Raw genomic sequence first — 18,803 nt, 5'->3', positions numbered from 1 at the left:
GTTTTCATCTTGTAATACTTCTGATTTTATTGTTAGCTTCATAAAAAAGTTCAAATATACAGTTAATATAATTTAATTTACTGGGGTATTATATGCAGCAGGGTTTCTCTGAAAAACAGAAGGGCTACTTGGGAAACTAAGGCAAATATAACAATATAAACCCAAGTCAAGAAATTTTTACAGTGCTAGTTCTTAAGAAATATATATATAAATACATTTTGAACAGTATAAAGAGGATGTACATTCTTTGTATAGTTTTGTATGGAACGTAGTCTACAAAAGCATATAATAAAATATTTTTTCCTCATGAGAATTTATACATTTTATTTTGCTGCTCTTCCTCAAAATGTCAGCTCTTTCAATTCCAAAACTACTGTCCATTCCAAGCCAAAAAAAATAGAACCCACTTTATTAAAAAGCAAATTCTGCCGTCGAGCGTATCAGAGTGAGGTTTCTGATGTTTTGGAGCATTTTCACTGAACAAACACCTTGGCATACATATGTAAAAAAAATCAATTGTATAAAAGACATTCACTTCATTTAAGATGAACATTTTTCGTCTACATAATATGTATATATTAACGTTTAAAAATTTGGAACAGGCCCTTCTAAAAATTTTTAGAAAACTGAAATAATTCAATACAAAAGAACGAAACGGCGTTATTTTGAAGTTATTGACAACTGCAATTCAGTTTTCATTGTCACTGAAATTCTTCAACTGCGCTTTCATGGCCTCTATTCGAACATAAGCCTTAAAACTCAAGTGGAACATTGTACACGAGGTAGTATCAAGATTTAAATACAATTCCCAAACATTTGTTCTTAAAACTGATTCAGAATTTAAATGACTGCATCAGTCTTAAGTTAATTGAATATACTTCCAAACACGGTTGAATATTTTTAACGTATACCTAAAGCATAAACTCTAATGCTCTGCTTTCAAGTGACGATGCCATGAAACATGCTAATTAAGTTTAATCTTACCTTCGGAGTCATTTTAATCTTTCTAATAGAAGTAGGCCATGACATGCAGGCTTTTGGGAATGCTTAGGTATTGCACAAAAGTTCCACGATGCACAACTCTGAGGCTTGAGGACTGATTTTAGGCCAGAATTCTGCAGTACTGTCTATGCTCGATTTTCTTCTATTAACTGCAACGTAGAAATGGTGCAAGGATTTATACCGTTCTTTCCTTCATTCAATTCAGAGATGCATAGGGGTCATTAGCAGCTAAAGGATGAACAAAGTTTTTGTTTTTTTAAATGTGGGGGGGAAAAAATAGTTTTCACACAGCCACTGAACGCGAGACAGGCCAGCCCTAGAATCCTGAAAGTTGTGCTGGTTTGAATTAGGGCTTATGCTACTGGCCACTTTGGGGGGGGGTGGTTCTCAGGCAGAGAAAGCTACACTCACCGGCCAAAACATGCAGCCTTGTCTTTACGGCTGGCTGCAGGAGCATGAGTTTATTATTGTTGTTGTTATTATAAGAGCAGAGCAATCTCCAGCTTCCAGTCCTATGGAACACTGTATTCAGCAGAGGAAGGTGTAGCCGCACACGGCCATGTCACGACCTTGGGAAAGGTTCTTGCTTGTCTCGCCTCCTGCTCACGCTGTGCCCACTGCGCGCATGTGCCACACACAGACGGGTTGGGCTCCTTATATTTTTGCTGGCCTGGTGAGCAGCTAAGGCTCCAGGCCACGGCCGATGCAAAGACTCGGCTGTGATCAAACCGAGCGCCCCCCCCCCAGCTGTAATACCTGTCACCTGGCAAGAGCACCAACCTGCACTGTGCCACTTGCCCACTGGCTCGAAAGCCTGGGCCTACCTTCCTCCGCGTCAAAGGACACATCGGCTGCACGAGCCACGCAGGAGGTTTTAAGAAAAATATTTTGGTTAAAAAAAAATAGTAGAAGGCAGCTTTGGCACAAATGCCAAATATTCATATTCACAAAGGACTGACGAGCATCTGTGAATGTCTGTGATAAAAAGAGATGCGTAAAAATAGTGCAGAAATACTTACAAAAAGTTTTTAAAGTATCAAACGCTCTTGCTGTGAATGAAACTGTTCCTGGGCCCTGTCGGAGAGAGAAACAAAAGATCTCGTGGTTTTCCGCGACGTGTGAAGTTGTGTGCTCGCAAAAAAAAAAACAATCGTCTTTTTCGGGTAAAAGACGAGAAGCTTCACGCGCCACTTCTCACCTAGATGGTCTCAGGGTGGCGGAGGAGCTCGGCCTGCTCGTGCCTGGTGGGGAAACCCTGCTACACTACTGATGGTTTGTTGGAAAGACAGTTTTGCTGTCCACTATGAACACTATGAATTCTTTTTTTTAAACATAACTGAACTGTTAGTGTTAGTTTGAGTGAAATGTGGTATTAACAAGGATAGAAGAATAGATAAAGATCTATTGGAAAATAAAAGCAAATCTAAAAAAAACAGCTTTAATTATCTATGGTGTTAAAATGCTAATCATACTTAATGCTTTTCTGCTACAGTATGGGAGTGAGGTTTCCTTTCAGTCATGTGTAGCAAATGAGCAGAAAAGGCATGGCTGCCAGCTGCATGATCCTCCTGTAGAAGCGCTGGAGCAATGGAAAACGAATCTGGCAGTGACTGAGAGTACAGCTGTAGTAGGCCCTGGTACTTGCTCCTGTAAAGGCTTGGCTCACACCTGCAGGGAGCCCAAAACAAGCTTGGGTTTTGAGAAGTTTCATCGCGGGGAAACCGGCAATGAAAATCCACCTTTTGATTTTTTTAGAGAAATTCAGCTCTGACATGCCAAAAAAAAAAAACATTTTTCAGGGCCTTTCAACAGGCCTAACAAGAGCAAGACTTTCCCTGCAACAGTGAATGGTGCCAAACCTGAGAAAGTTCAGATACTCCCTGTGAGAACTTATACCATATTGGCATATTTCACTCCCAAAATATGTAGCAATGTCCCTTGGAAAAGAGCAATAAAAAAAATTAAATACATTCATTGAGACTCTGAAAGTCCGATACAGAGTCCTAGTCAGTGAAAAACACTGTCCACAGCCCAGGGGTTCGTGGAGCATCAGAGCAACATGTACTGGTTGTCAATGGCTCGCTTGTGCCCCCTGTTGGTGGGCTCTAGTTCATAGTCCGGGTCTCTCTGCAGGCTATGTCGCTGGGGCTGCGTTCCCACAGACTCGCTGCGCTGCAGGCTCTGGGACGCGACCTCCTCCGGGGGCGCCATGCGTTGGAACAGCTGGGGCGCGGGCGCGGGCACGGGCTGGTGCAGGCTGTCCAGCGTGTGCACCCGCGGGCACCTGGCCACGGTGACGTGGGCCAGGCTGGGCTCCGAGCTCCAGCGGTGGAGAGTGAAGGGCACCAAGACCATGGTGCTGGGGACACTGAGCCCTGTGAGGGAAGGGAAACACAACGGCGAGGTGAACGAGCAAGTGAAAACAAAGTCCTCTTTGTCTTGAGGTCCACCTTTGCTTTTTACTTTTCAGCTTCGCTCCATCATACACGTGTAGCAGACGAAAAAGGGGAACGCTAATCTGAAGTCACTTCGCAGGCTGCAGGCCACTGTGTGCGGTGACAGTCTACATCAGTGTCTGGATCCTGCAGGAGGGAAGCGTTACCCTTCTTCCACAAGGAAGTCAACTGACTCATGCCTGGCTGATGGAGCTGGAAAACTGTCTTCTTTACAGAACATCCCACAGGTCCTCCAGTGGGTTAAGATCTGGTGCCTGACGAGGCTCGTCAGACTACTGCGCGATTGTATGTGCTCTGTGGATAGAGGCCATGTCAGCTTAAAAGACATCCCTCCCAGCAGCAAAGAAATGCTTCAAAAGCTGATCACATGCTAACACTAAGTCATGATCAGCAATAATCTTGCCTACTAAAGGTATGAATGGAAGTCTTCAGGAAAATGTGCCTTAAACCATGACATAACAGCCAGAACTATTCACCTTAGGGTTCCAGCATTTAGCACAAGCTCAGCAAACACAGTACAGCAGACAGCTTTAAAGAGATGCAGACATGAAGAACATCTGGGAAATCAGGCTCGTAAGAAACTTCCTGTGCACGGTGCACCGTGGACAACTTTTATTCTGTTAATGCTACACGTTTGTTTACTGAAGTGGAACCAAACTCTGTGCTTCGGGAAGAGGAATAATCCTGTTCAGTTTTGAAAGCCCTTAATTACTGCAGGGGGTACAATGCTAACCAACCAGCAGGACTGGCTGATAAAGGATGTTATACATGTTAATAGGATCTTTTAGTACTGTGGTTCTCAAACAGTGGTACGCACCCCCAGATGGTACGCCAGATCACCCTGGAAATGTGTTATGTGCACTGATAAATCGGGATGGGTTTTCATATTTCCTATTTTAATAAAATTAGTTTGTGTCAAATTGGCAGCCTATGTACTACGAAACAGCGCACGCCAATACTTGAGTGGACACAAGCGATAGTATGTAAGTCTAGACCATTGTATAGGAATGTGCTTTACAAACCAAGTGACGAATTGTATTAAAAAGTTATCTTCAGCAAACAGGGAGGTAGGAGAATGTGCGTGATTTTTGGAACAATGCCAATCTTGAAACCACAGGAAAGCGTGATAGATAACGGAACAATATTTATGGACTGTTCTAGGTTAATTTAAGAAAATTACACTGAGCATCTCTGTTTCACTCCCATGCGCATTAAATAAAAACTTTTTAACTTGCGAGATGGACTCCTGCCTGTCTTTTAAGGGGAAAGAGGGAAAAATGCAAGCTTGTGGATTGCTAAAGCAGGTAAGCCCAACACTATCAGTGAAGAACTGTTTACTGTTGGCAAAAGAGCTGACACGTATTGTGTGGAGAAAAAGCTGCTAAACAGTTCGACCTTCCTCCCCTTTCGAATGATAGTCACTTGCAGAATTATTGATACGGCAGATGATGTCAAAAGTACGCTGATGGAGCATGTTAAGATGAGCAGATGTACACAAGACTAATTTGTAGGTACCAAGGGTATTGTATGTATATGGATTGAAAACTGATTATTAGAAAAGATGTGTAGCAATAAGAGGAAAAACTCTAACTGGGCTGATGGCGGAGATCATTAGTGGAGTTCCACAGGGCCTGTTTTAGGTCCATTTCTTCTCTGCGCTTCACACTTGTGATCTAGATTCTAGTCTAGTTAAAATGACTGAAACCAAAAATAGGAAACACCGAAGAAACAGAAAAGTATCACAAAGACTTACTCTGGACAAACACTGTACAATCGTCCTGGCTTCTTGAAGAACAGTGGGCCCTCCAGCTACTTTGCCCGAACCCGAGCCCTCTCTGCCTATACAAATCTGCTGCCCAGACAGAGAAGCCTTACCTTGTGAGGAGGAGCTGGCCACGACATAGCTGGACAGCTTGACGTCACAGGCGGCGCCGCACTCCAGGGGGATGGGATAGCGCTTGAAGTGATTGAGCATCTCCACCACTGAGGGGAAGCGCAGGTGCTGCACTCGACACTGCCCCCTGTCCGTCACGGACAGCCGGAGGTGCTGCCACAACACAAGGGCGCAGTTCTCAATAAAACACCCTTTCAAAACACCTACATGAATATACTTTTCTCATTGGCACATATCTTTTCCAAATGGGATGGCGTTCTTTGGCTAGCACATCATATACAGTACATTTTTGCATTTTCAGTTAAGCATATTAAGATTTTCCCCACCATCCCCATAATCATGCAACCCTTACATGATGTTTTTCCCTTCCAACCTGCCTGCTGCTCCTGATTTATCATATCCTTCACTTTTTCTTCGCTGTTACGTCATGTGTGGCTCCCTTACAAATTGCAGGCGCTGCTGCAGGGTTGCATAGGCTGAAGCTGCTGGTAATGCTAATCACTACAATAACTTCAATAAGCCCGACTGCAGGTGGGCTTTATCCTCATTTCTGAAGCAAAGCCCTCAGCGGTAGTTCTGCTGAATGATTTGGCAGTTTTCTCCAGGAGCCTTGTTGAGAACAGGACTTTCACATAAATTATGGTAAACTTTTGCACTTCTGGGACAAGTGCATTGGAAATACTTATAACAAACTTTACTACACACATTCTTAATAGTAATTAATTTGGTTAATACTTCTTTATACAAAGCAATTTACATCTTTACCCATGTGTCCTGCAGAGAATTCTACTGGAGCGATCTGAGTACCTTGTTCAAGGGTTCTGCTAATATTACCACCTGGGATGTAAACCTGCAACGTTTTAATTACACATCAAAAGCCCTGCTGCCTAAAAACTGTTCCACACAGCTGGTGACAACACTGGGATATTCCAAAATGCTGCCCGACACTCTGATAGAATCACTTGGTATGTTAGAAGATGGTGGATCCTGCCAGGCTGACTATGTCCAGCAATACATTTTCTTATCATGCAGCAAAGCACTGGCACGTTCCCTCTTGAATCAATCTTTGCAGCGTCTTTATTGTGTGTGCTCTTGGATGTGGCTCAGTATTAAGTGGGTCTCAGGTGGGCCCTGTAGCTAACCCCATCCGCGGCGGGCAGCTCTCGGTCAGGAATACCTTGGCCTTGCCCTGGAAGTTAAAGGTGAGGACGTAGTCTCCACGGCGTGTCTCGCTCTGCCTCACCAGGAACACCCCGTGGCCCCGCGTGCCCGCCATCTGCACCAGGTGAGCTGCCTTCACCCTGGAGATGGGCCCGTGGAACCAGGGGTACGAAGACAGGAAGTGATCCGTCTTCTGGTAGATCTGTTCTCCAACAGCAAAGTGCGTCGCCCCTGCAACACAGCCCGGAGGCCCGTCAGCTGTAATATCGATCAATCCATACTGTACCTCATATCACAGGTTGTGTATTCCGGTGAAGGGTGAAACAATTCATATTCTAAAGGAGCCTTTCTGAAATGCTGGGCCATCCATTATAATAAAAATTGTTAACTCCACCCATTCATCCATTCTCTGACCATCCAGTACAGGGTCATGGAGGGCCGGAGCCTACCCCAGCCTGGACCAGACACCAGCCCATCGCAGGGCAGACACACAGACACCAACACCTGGGCCAATTTTCCAGAAGCCAATTAACCTACCAGTACGTTTCTAGACTGCAGGACAATACTGAAGCTGGAGGAAACCCACACACTCCATGCCGACAGCACCACAAGCCCAGAATTGAGCCCATGGCAGCAGTTCTCATCACTGCGCCACCATGCTGCCCTGTTGTTAACTCTCCTCATTCAAATATTTTTTATAAGGTGCCTGTGTAAAGCACCACGTTTGCAGGTCACAGCTTAAAGAAAGTGCTTTTCCTCCTTTCTCTTGTGCTTTCCACTGTGATAATGCCTAGGGATTGTTCCAATCCAGTTAAGATAATGTGAGTCAGGATAAAGTTCAGTAAACACCGGCATCAGACAGGGCACTTTACGAAGAAAGTCAGTCAGAGTGCACAGGTCCCCCGGACAGAAGACACCATTTCTGAAGAATATACACCTTTTGCCATCGAAGTCATGTTTGGTGATCTGCCTAAGCTTTAGATTCCCGACTCTAAGAACAGGTGTGGTTTACTGAAATCCACCCTTGAATTAGAAACAGGGAATTCTAGGCGGGTGATGCTGTGAATGTGAAAGACTAACAAAAACCACACCGAGGGAAGCTGGGCTCAAAGTGAAACTCAGCAGTATGGTATGAACTCCACCAGGAAAACACAAACACCAGTTTTCTGCTACTGTTTCAGATCCATCTCCTTCTAATCCCTGTTTTCGTTACCAATGAGTAGCACGTACTGTTATTGCTACAGTGCCTAAAGCACGCTAAAACCTGATGTCTGATTCCCCCCCCCCCCCCAAGCAAGGAGACTCACCTTGGCCCATAGATTCTGAGCTCCCTCTCCTGGCACTAGGGAACAAGTCACTCAGAGGAGAAGTTAGCAGCTCCATGTCAGCACTGTCTGACCTGCCAGATTGATACAACATCACAGTTAAGGGCAAAACAGCAGCAAACCATGCTTAGATTCAAAGCCAATTGATGAGCAGATGTCCTTGTTGAGAGCAACTTGCTGCACAGGACTCTGCATTAGGTGTACACACAAGGAATAATACAAAGAAAATCCAGTAAAATGATTACAGCAAGGCTGAAATAAAACTAAAAGGGCAGCAGTGGGGAGTATTAATTCATTAAACTTAACTACTTTTAACAAGTTCTATTGGGTCTCAGTATGTGCTGACCAGCAGCACATACTGAGTGGCTAGAGGAGTTTAAGGCTGGACTTTTTCACAACGTTCAAGACAATGCATTTAACACATCACTGCCAAGCATCCAGTAAACGTATCGGATATTAGACTGAAAGATTTCATCCGAATTTCTCCATTTGCATGAAATATGCTCGTGACCTCTGTCAACCTCTAAGGCAGCACTGGAAGACTCAGCACATAATTAGAAAGACAATGCAGTGGAACGGGGCTTTGAGGCTGCTGTCTCAGCTGAGCCTTCACGTCCACTTTACCATGGGAGAAAAAAAACAAATAAGGGCCAAGGTTTGGAAAGGAGTCTAATTTTAAAGTTCAGAAATCTGAAGAACTTGAACTCTGACCAAACGGAAAAGCATGCCTATTGTTGGTCATATTACTTTCAGTAGTTGTGGAATTCTTCACCCCGGTCTAATCCATTAGAGAGACGCTCTGTGAGCAATGAGACATAGATAAGAACAGCTAGATGCTCTAGTCAGCTTAATTAGTTTGAGCCTTTTTGGTCTTTGAGCTACTTCTTTCATAGCTACAGAATTTCATTTTTTCCCTCTCATAATCTGTAAATTTGTGTTATTTTCGGTGCTCTTGGTGGCCGCGATGAGAAACACGTCTGGGCTCGCACAAGCCCCAGAAGAGCGAGGGTGCAGTGGTGAAGGAAGCCGAGCGAGACATAAAAAGCAGCTGGCCCGGCCAGGAAGCACGTCTGTAATTCTTGGAAATGTGAAATGTTATTGTTCCCGCCCCAAAGAAAACCGGAGAGTGGATGTAGAAACAAGGCCAAATCAGATCCTGATGAATTGCTGACAGTGTTCTCAGCATTTCAATAACAGGAAGAGCCTTCCTCTGAGGCTTTTAAAAAAAAAAGATTTGCGTGAAATAAACCCTTCTCTAGAAAGTCTTTGACACAGCCACAGGTCAGCGGGGCATTTGGCCAGCCTGTGATCTGTAGAAGTCTCATGAACTTTGTTAGAATTGCCAGGATCATTCACAGAATTCTTCTCCCACCAATTTAAAAAGAAGCCACTAGGAAAGATAAGTAATGTATGCAATTGCAGCAATTGTTTTATCTGCAGTTAGCACATCAATACCAAGCTTTCTCAAGAATTTTCTATAACTTCTAATAATCGTGTGTTGCAAATTGCTGAATTACATAGCCCAATGTCTAGCTTTGATAAAGCTGAAGTAATGCAGAGATACAAAATGTTCCATCAAAGCATGTTAGGCTACTTTCACGTCTTTCCAAACCCATTTGCAAAAGTTCATATCTGTAAATTAGCAGAAAGGCTAAATCACAAATTCGACTCTAAAGCGGGAGGTATTGGTGGGTCTCTTTGTATGCATCTGCTGAATAAACTGCAGCAGCCACTTCTGCGACACTGCAGGGCTGCAGTTTCCTGCTGGCCTGCGAGAAAGACTCCCCCGGCCTGGAATTCTGCAGGCTGAGGCAGCCCTGGGCATTGGCAGGGCCTGGCCGCGCTGTGTGGAAGGGCAGCCGGAAACAGGAAACAGGAAACAGGTGCGCAACAAGAGCTGTGCTGACTCTGCTCAGTCACCGATGCCATTATCAGAGAAATGCGCGAAACCAGCAAGTTCTCTGAGGTAGTACTTGCATCACTGAGATAAAGCATGGTTACAGCAATGAGTCATCCTAGAAAATTCAGACAATTCCAGATACAAGAAGTTTCGCTCATGATTATACACTTTAACTCTTTCATAAGCGTATGCCACAAGAAAGCATTCCTTATTTCAGAATGACCTAAGGACATCAGTGGACATCAATGATGTTGGACACTGTATAATCCCTGGACAAGCCATCTGTACTAAATGCTACCCTTCATTCGAAAGGACCAGTTTGAAATTCTTCCCCAGCAAGTGAAAAGGGCAGCCTGCCCTGTCGCAATGCAGTTCCGGTTCCGTGGGATTTGTCAGTCCATAATGGGATGCAGACATAAAGCTACCAACAACTAAACAAGCCAGAGGCGTCACAACACTTCCTGCTGTTTAGAATACTCCCAGCTTATTTCTAGCTCTGAAGGGATATCATTAACATCAGCCAGATAAAAGAACTCCCCCCATCAATAAGCTGGTCACAAAACGCATCGCTTCTTAGTTTTTTAATGCTTAGACATCAGTTAAATGTTTTTATTACCATTTCAATACGGTTTTGGTACTTTTCACTATAAAAGAGTTTATAATTTAGCTGAATGAATGGAATCTACTTAATCACAGGGAAGCTGTAATCACTCCTGCTATTGAAGTAGGCTGAAAGTACTGTACAGCTGCGAAAACTGTCAAACCTACACAGACATCCTCGAACCTAAGGACTGACGTCAAGTGCATTAACAACAGCTGATGGGCCCATTTAGCTGGTCTGGTTGTTAATAACTAACTCATCTGAGGATCTCATCCAGCGAGGTCTTATAAAAGACATTTTTCAACTCCATATGGATCTTCAATTAAAACAATGTTTTTATATTTTGTGTTAAACTATAGCAGGGGTTGAAGCATTCCAGATGTGGTTAGAGTGACTCTGCAGAGCCCCTTGGTCAAACAGCTGGACAGGTGTAACATCAGAATGGGGCAAGTTGAGAAGCTAGGGCCATCCAATTTAATTTATTTTGAAATCCTGAAAAATTCTTATTGCACTATAATTTTTTCTCTTAAGCAGTACTGGGGTGTAACTATTCAAGACATAAAGCAGTTCCAGCCTTTGCAATGAAAGCAGCACAGACTGAGGTCTCTGGTCAGCTCCCAGTGGACCGGAGACTGGCCAGCTGTGACAGCTCTGCGGCGCTGCACAGACTGAGAACAGGCAGAGAGATGCCTCTCACCCCGGACAGTGCGCACCAAACTCCCGACAGCTACCTGCCTGTGTGCGTGCCGACGTCTTCCGATCGCTGGTCATTTCCTTCAGCGGCTACGTCAATACAGTAGAATAACAGCAGACTGGAAGTGCGAACAGGAGTGAGCCAGAGGTGGCTTGAATTACTGACATCGTGGGCCGACGCATACTTTTTGGATGCTACGTTGCTGAGGGGTGTTTGAAATCGGCACCGTACTGGTCTCACGATAGTGCAGAGCGCTCAGCAAGCAGGGCTTGTCAACTGCAGTCTCTGTGCAGAGAAGTCACCACCTTTTAATTTCCGGCATTTAATCTTAATACCACCAATGCTTCTTGTGAAACCCAAGCCTTTCTCAGAGAAGAAGAGAGCGAGGTTCTCTTCCCATCAGACATCTGGTGCAGCTGAAACTCCCAGGGACCCCAGAGAGCCCTCCTCCACACTTCCTTCTGCCAACGTCAGCTTCCTAGCCTCACTACAGCAAGAGACCTTTCCCACTGCTCAGCATTCTGTACCCCCACCTTAACACTGACTCCCTTGGAAACGATTTGTAAAGAAGAAAGGATATATTGAAATACGCGTTCTGAAAGAGAAAAGTCCTATTAAGTGCCATCCTGAGGTACTGAGTTCATTACATTTCAAAACCTTCATTCTGGATATCTTTCGAGACACTAATACCCTCAGATATTTTGCTTTTCCAGGAAGCATGTGCAAATAAATCGGCCCCAGTTTCAATTCTGTGCTACAGCAGCCATATCGACCAGTGTTTTTAAATAGCAAACCCAGAACAGCGTCTTTGAAATCATTCCCACTGCTACAGAGGGTAAAAACTAAGGCGAAGAAGTACAAGTGAATTTCAGAAGAAAAAAGTACTTTTGATATTTGGCAAATCAGTCAAATACTTTCAGTCAAACAGCGATTTAAAACCCCAGATTATTTTTTACCAGCCTCCTGTCAGTTGAGGTGGAGCAGTGCCAACACAAGCAAACACCAGTACAGAACGCTGTTCATTGTTTTGACTACATTCAACTGGAGATAAGTAACAACAGGATAAGAGGTTTAAATGTAACGTCATAGATACAACATCACTCTATGCATCTTCAAACAACCTGTGACTGCCTGCAACAGTGCAAAATCTGCTGTTGTTTCTTGCTACAAGGGCAGGGGTGTTTGCCCTTGACTTGAGCCTCATGACCCACTTGCTGTTTTTGGTTGCAACCCAAGCACAACAGTGAAAAGCAGTGTCAACAGCAATATTTCGCCATGATACCTGGAATGTGAAATGGCCTTTGTATTCCATAATTAGCCTCAGAATATTCTGTAGGATTCTGTAACTACTAATGGAAGTGTGAAAAATAGGAAAAGAAACTCTGGAGCAAATGGCTTGAGATCTTCCTAAAGACAAGCGTGAGGCCCACAGGGCTGTTTGGTGGGGCCAGTCAGAATGTCCTCTGTGTATTGGAAAGTCTTACTGCAGCTCCAGGAATTGTGTTTTTTCAAAACAAAATGCTCATGGTGCTCCAGGTCAAAGGATAACAGCAGTGGTGGCGAAAAGTTGCATTTGTAGTTTGTATACAATGGCTGTGAAAACCACAGCAGGAAACAGTTTCTGAAGATTCAATAATAATAATAATAATAATAATAAATATAAAGTACCTTTCCAAACCAAATATTAAGGAGAGGACTGAAATGTGTCAACAAAAAGTACAAGTTTATGGGAGATAACTCCTAGTGGTCTAGTGGCTGATAACCCCTCTCACTTGGAGAACATAACGAATAAAAAACAGAAACAAGCATTCAAAGCTTACCCCGTGTTAATACATTCCTTTATTTCAGTAGTCCAGGAGCTCACTTGCTGATCATTATCAGTCTCAAATATTAAACTGCCTGGGAAGTGATTAACCTAAAAGAAGGAAGACCAGGAGATCAGAGGGTGAACAGCAGCTGCAGCTCTTGCAAAACTCTGCACAGCGCACAGCATGGACTGGCCACAGGCACGCAAGCTCTATAAGCCTCCTGTAAATCATCACTCGCTTTTGGGTTTTTGTTTTTGCGGATTTCTGTAAATTAATAAATTAAATAGGCAGAGGGAAAGGAAAACCTGAACAGCTATCTGCCCTCTGGATAGGAGCTGCCCAGCTGCTGCCTTGCCTGCAGGCCACACAGTGGGCTGAGGAGGACTGCTAGGAGCAGGCAGGGGACAGCAGCGTGGCTGATCGTGACGCAAACCGCACAGCCAGAGGAGACAGGGCAGAGACGAAGCTGGAAGGCAAGCACACACAACTAGGCTCATGACCAGGCAGTGGTGCAAAATAAAGCTCCTGCACAATGTACATTTGCAGATAGAAGTACAGTAAGTGGTACTGTCTATGTCCAGCAATGTTATTTTCTAATATATTAAGTCTAACACTTCTTCATTAGATTATGCTTATTTGCCAGAAACACCTCTTCTAAGTTTCTGATTCTAGTGATTTTGCATAGTTAAGACAGGATATGGATACAAAGGAACAAGTAATAGGTTTATTCCATGCTGAAAAAAAAGAAGAAAGAAAACAACGTTTTGTTTTTTCAAAGGTGACACCTGAAGAAGGCTCCACGGACGAAACATTGTGTGTTTTCTTTCCTCTTTTTTCAGCAGGGAATAAACCTATCACTTGTTCCTTTGCAGCCTACGCATGCTGACGCAGCTCCCCACCTGAACTACTAAAGGATATGGATACTTCTTTCTTAACACCGGTAGTTAAGGAAGGAAAATGAAGTGGAAGTCTATTTTCGGAATGGGAAGAGAAGGTGCTTCCTCACACACAATGGTTGTGGTTGTCTGGAGTGAGATACGTAGCCACTGTGCTGCTGCAGACACTCAGTGATCAAGCAATGTGGCTGCATGACACCATTGGATGAACAAGCCACCAGCAAGCAGACAAGAAACCAATGGCCTGCAGCCCATCCACATGTGAGGTGACACAAATGTGAATTAAATTCTCAGCATGCAAGCACAGGAGAGTCATAGGTCCGGAGGTGACGTTTTCTACTCACCTTTAAAACAAATGTGTTCATGTTGTCTGGCATCTCGAGGCGGTTGCAGCGGCGTATCTCAGTAATAGCAGAGCAGGGGGCCCTCAGCTTGGGACTGGAGCCCTGAAACACATACACAGACTTCCCCTGAGCAAGGAGGGCACTGCCAACTTTCTCTCGCAACATACAGTTTCTGTACCTCATTCCAAAGTATGGGTCTCCCATCTATAACAAACTCAAGTGTTCAAGGGTGTTCCAGACACAGGCAGAACACATGGAAAAAATAACAGAACGTCCCGGAAGAAAACAAGAATTAAAGTCGCACTGAAGGCTGGCGTTACTGCTAGTGGTTCTTTTGTGTTTGCTAGAGTGCCTGGAAGTATCATGCCCTTTCCTGATTGGCAATTACTTTTTGAAAAGCAAACGCATTGCAGGTGCAGCAAGATCACGTCTGAGAGCCCGTCATCTCGCACCCTGGAATTTCTCTGCACAAGAAAATCCAGAAAATGTCAGGACCAGGTGAGCATCTGTGGAATTTCCCTTTGCAAATACTGCCGATGCGAAGTAGCTGCATCCTTCTTCAGCGCACAGGAAGACATCCCAGTGGGTGATATTCCAACATCTCCTTGGTTCAATAAGAAAGGTGCTCTCCTCGTTTCCCTCACTGTCCTTTATTAACAAATCAGCCAGGGCTCCGTTATTTCAACCCCCTCCTCATCTAGTGCGTGTCAAAAAGAAATCCACATGCATCGCAGCATGCAGGAAATACAATTAATCATCAAGTAATATGTGCTGCCCAACCGAGTATTCTGGGAATACAAAACTGAAAAATGACAACGTGGAGAACTAGGGGAGAGCCAGGATCAGCATGTGAGCACTGCGCAGCGCTCTGAGCAAGATCAGCCATGCTGTGTGATGGGTTTCTCTCTCACAGACACTGGGGAGGCAGGGAATGGGAATGAATGGGTGACAACATGAGCTGAAGACCCTGAGACACAGTGAAGGGTCACTGAGATGGAGAATGACCCAAGAGAGGAGATATAAGCTTAAAAGGCCCATTTCTAGCTGTTCTGCAATAGAATAGGACTACAAAAATATTCCAGCGGTCAAACTGTATTTCCAATTTTATCACAAGAGCAATAAATAAATATTGCACATTTCCATACAGTATGTATTCTTCAAAACAAATCCCTTTCATTTTAATTCTTGTCCTCAATTATCAGCAAAAACCTTTATATAAAGATGCCACAGCTCTCCCCTAAAACTTGAGCCAAACAGTTTGGCACAGTTGGGATAGAGTTAAACTAAACAAAGCAAAAAAAATCTCTGCGTCACCAGTCATATCGAAATAATTTGAAAGAACGTGGTTGCAAGTTCCTGTTGATTATCAGACACCATTTTTTCTTGTCTGCCTGAAAAAATGATTTGCTTCTATGCGTTCAGAAACAAATAAATACTTGTATGCTTTAAGTTGACTGAAAGACCAATCTGTTTAAAACTGGAGTAGACAAGATGACCCTAACTGACAACTTCAATACTACCTGATAATTTGTAAATTAATAGCATACTAACTACAAATGTAATTCTTACACACATCCATCAGCTGCTCATCCTGTTGAGTAAATGATTTTCCAGTTGAACAATGAGTTTACACCAGCATGGAGTCAACATCTCAGAAGCACAGGGGAGGACCCAGAGCCGGGTGAGACACAGAGCTTAAACTGTTTTGGTTTTGTTTTACCTCAGTGAGATCAATATCATCTTGACAGATACAGTAGATCACTGATACTCTTTACAGGTTTAAGTAAATACTTCTGTGGTGTGACTTGCTTTTAGGTGTAAATCAACCTATTTCCTGACCGTGATAAGCCTGTGCTGACATCACAGCACCAGCATTCTGGGACAGCAGAATCGGAACACACAGCCAGACGCTTAGGTCTGTGACAAAGAAAACACTGAGCTCCTGCAGTCATGGTGTTCAACACAGATGGTGTGATGTCATCTGCAACTACCCTCCCGAAAACACGGGAGAGATCAGCACAGAAACCTGATCTTTGGAAAAGAAAGGCATTTCAAAATCTCATAATAACAAATCCTATTTTGACAAGTTTTCAACAGGGAAGTGGTTGGCTGTGCAAGAGATAAGCCAACACACCAACTAGTTCTATTTCTAGGAGAAACACTGATGATGACAGAAGCACTCTCGCTAGCCTATTGCTAAAATAAAAGAGAAATTAAGAGTATGTGTGTATGAACTGGCTAGTGGGTTACCAATGCTATCAAGGAACTTCACTCCTGTGAAGAACTCCTATAGAATTTAGCAACCAACACATCTAACAGCAATAGTACACCATTTCAGAGTGACAAACACAGCAATTCTCTGATTCATTTTCTTTTTTAAAAGAATCTTTTCAAAGATTGTTTCACAATAACATAATTAAGAAAATATACTAGACGGTGGAGAAAACGGACAGTAAGATACTACGCTCCTAGTCCAATCAGACAATGGTTACATGAATTCATGCTTCAAATGACCACAAGCTGGCATCTACAAAACCATAAAACCTCACTGAGGCAAAGGGCTCATGTCCGCTGCTTTGGGAACTGCAGGCCCAGTGCGTGACAGAGCTTTCACTGTGTTCCATTTCTGCTTTTCGTTATTTTGTGGACAAACGTACCACAGGCTTGGAGGGCAAACAGGAGATCAGGTTCCAAGACATGTAGGGCCTTATAGGTGTGAATGAGGATTTTGAAGCAATCTCGAAATCTGACAGGAAGCCAGTACAAAGTCTCTAGGACAGGAGTAATGTGATCACTTGCACACAATGTGGTCAGGATTGTGGCTGCAGAATTCTGGACATGCTGAAGTTTGCTCAGTACTGATTTAGATACCCCAGTAAGCGGGTGTTACGGTAGTCAATTCTAGAGAAGACAAATGTGTTGACCAGCTTTTCAAGTCAAAGACAACACAGGACGCAATTGTGAAGTATGTGACCCAGACCTCTCTGTATTTGGCTGTTTTTTTGCATTTTGGTGGGCTGGCCAGCACTATTGAAAAACAAGCTCTGAAAACACTAGCAGTAACAGATGTTATTTCACCATCAAATGCCTTAATCTCAATTCAGGCTTCATTGTCATGCGCAGACTGGCTGTTTGGTGCGATATAATAAAAATAATCTCTTGAATAGTTCAGGTAATCTTTAAGAAGCAGTGGCAATAGTAGTAATAATAAAAATAAAAATACTGAATTACTTACTGTCTTGATTTAAGCAATTTTTATTTCCTGTTTAGTAATAGGCAGAGGGATTTTCTCACTTCCTTAGTATTTGAATAACGCTGGTGATTTCACAACAGGACTCTGTCTTCACCGCAGGGTCAACCAACACAACGTGAAAGAACGCTCCATAATCACAATCACTGTAGTCAGCATTCTTTCCAGTGGATTAGACACAACTACTGTATCGTACCGGCGTATTCACAATTTAAAATTGAAACAACCTTAGCAAGCGATATCACAGAAATAGGAAACTAGGTGAAACCCATAGGCTGTCTGAAGAAAGACCTCCCACAATGAAGTAGCTTAAATGAAATGCTCTCTGTGCTTTTAAAGATAACTTTGTGTAGGGCAGACTGAGCTGAGGACCACGTATTGACAGCACTGCTGAATAACTGCTCTCACACGCCTGCTTGAGACAAAGAGCACTCAAAGAGCATCAGTTTCTCATCAAACGGTTTCACAAATCTTATTTTCTCTACTGTTAACCAGCTTTGTGTTCATCAATAGCACACAGTTCAATATTATTAGTATTCAAAATAGAAGATTTCTCTCCGTGGCTTTAAGACATTTCTGTGTAATCCTATTCTCCTCCAAAACACTGAAAAATGACACGAGTGGAAGAGAATGACAGGAGAGAGCAGAATAAACGGGGTAATAAAAAACAGGAACAGGACGGCGCTCCAAAGAGGGAAAAAAAAAATCCGATGCAGAAGCGCAGTCCGTTACAAAATCCGAGCCCTCTGTCCTGACACGCAATCTCACGCTTCGCCACCATGTTTCCCTTCCCCGCCGCGGCGCACGGAGATCACACTTCCCGGCCCGGGTTTCAGTCTGACGCTCCTCTCTTCAGCAGCTCTTGCGTGGAAGAGAGAGAGTCGACTCCACGCCGGCTGTAAATCACCCCTTTCCACCCGCGAGAGACACAGGCCTCTGAAGGGTCTTCAGTGTGTCTCTAGAGCTAAGGCAGGCTGTAAGCGCTGCCCAGCAATGCTGACGCACGGGCTCACCGTTATTTTCAGGACCGAAATTGTAGGAAACTGACCATCTTAACACAATCCTTTCGTTCAAACACGTTATAATTGGCTCCCCTTGTTTTGACTCGTATACAGACTGCAGTAAAAGCACCACTGACAGGCCGTGGGGAAAACAAAAGCAGGGTGAGAGCTGCTGTGAATATAGCTATTCGAAATGAAATTCTCTGAAGGCTAAGAACCAGCCCCCCTCTTCCTCATTTCCACACGTTGGTTCTTAGCCATCTGCACACACCACACTGACAAGGTAAAACACTGCTGGCGGACTGTTTTCACCCCTGGCCTTGAGCGATAGTGTTTCAACGGCATTTGACAAGAAGATTGGTTCGTGAGGACGTGTTGTTCTATAGCTTTAGCTCAAGTTAGAAGACTGGAGCGTGTGTTCTTCTAGACGAAAAAGAGCACTACAACTCCAACGTCAGGAACTGTCCGAGA

General features: G+C 43.8%; 1 protein-coding gene across 2 annotated transcripts in view; it reads right to left on the bottom strand.

Annotated features, from left to right (window-relative positions):
• The window catches only part of sh2b3 (SH2B adaptor protein 3), a 68,852-nt gene continuing 50,049 nt past the window's right edge, over window positions 1–18,803 (bottom strand). The window contains exons 3-8 of one of the 2 annotated variants that reach the window (XM_088936151.1): window positions 14,082–14,183; window positions 12,854–12,948; window positions 7,821–7,912; window positions 6,530–6,744; window positions 5,334–5,505; window positions 1–3,377 (exon numbers count right to left, since the gene is read on the bottom strand). In XM_088936151.1, coding sequence (XP_088792277.1) covers window positions 3,052–3,377; window positions 5,334–5,505; window positions 6,530–6,744; window positions 7,821–7,912; window positions 12,854–12,948; window positions 14,082–14,183 — 1,002 coding nt within the window. In that variant the 3' untranslated portion in view covers window positions 1–3,051. The remainder of the gene's footprint in view (window positions 3,378–5,333; window positions 5,506–6,529; window positions 6,745–7,820; window positions 7,913–12,853; window positions 12,949–14,081; window positions 14,184–18,803) is intronic. The other variant, XM_088936150.1, reaches the window with a different exon arrangement.

Source organism: Atractosteus spatula, chromosome 17, assembly GCF_055471065.1.
Source record: "Atractosteus spatula isolate fAtrSpa1 chromosome 17, fAtrSpa1.hap1, whole genome shotgun sequence".
Lineage (NCBI taxonomy): Eukaryota > Metazoa > Chordata > Actinopteri > Semionotiformes > Lepisosteidae > Atractosteus > Atractosteus spatula.
This window is presented reverse-complemented; position numbering and strand designations above follow the sequence as displayed.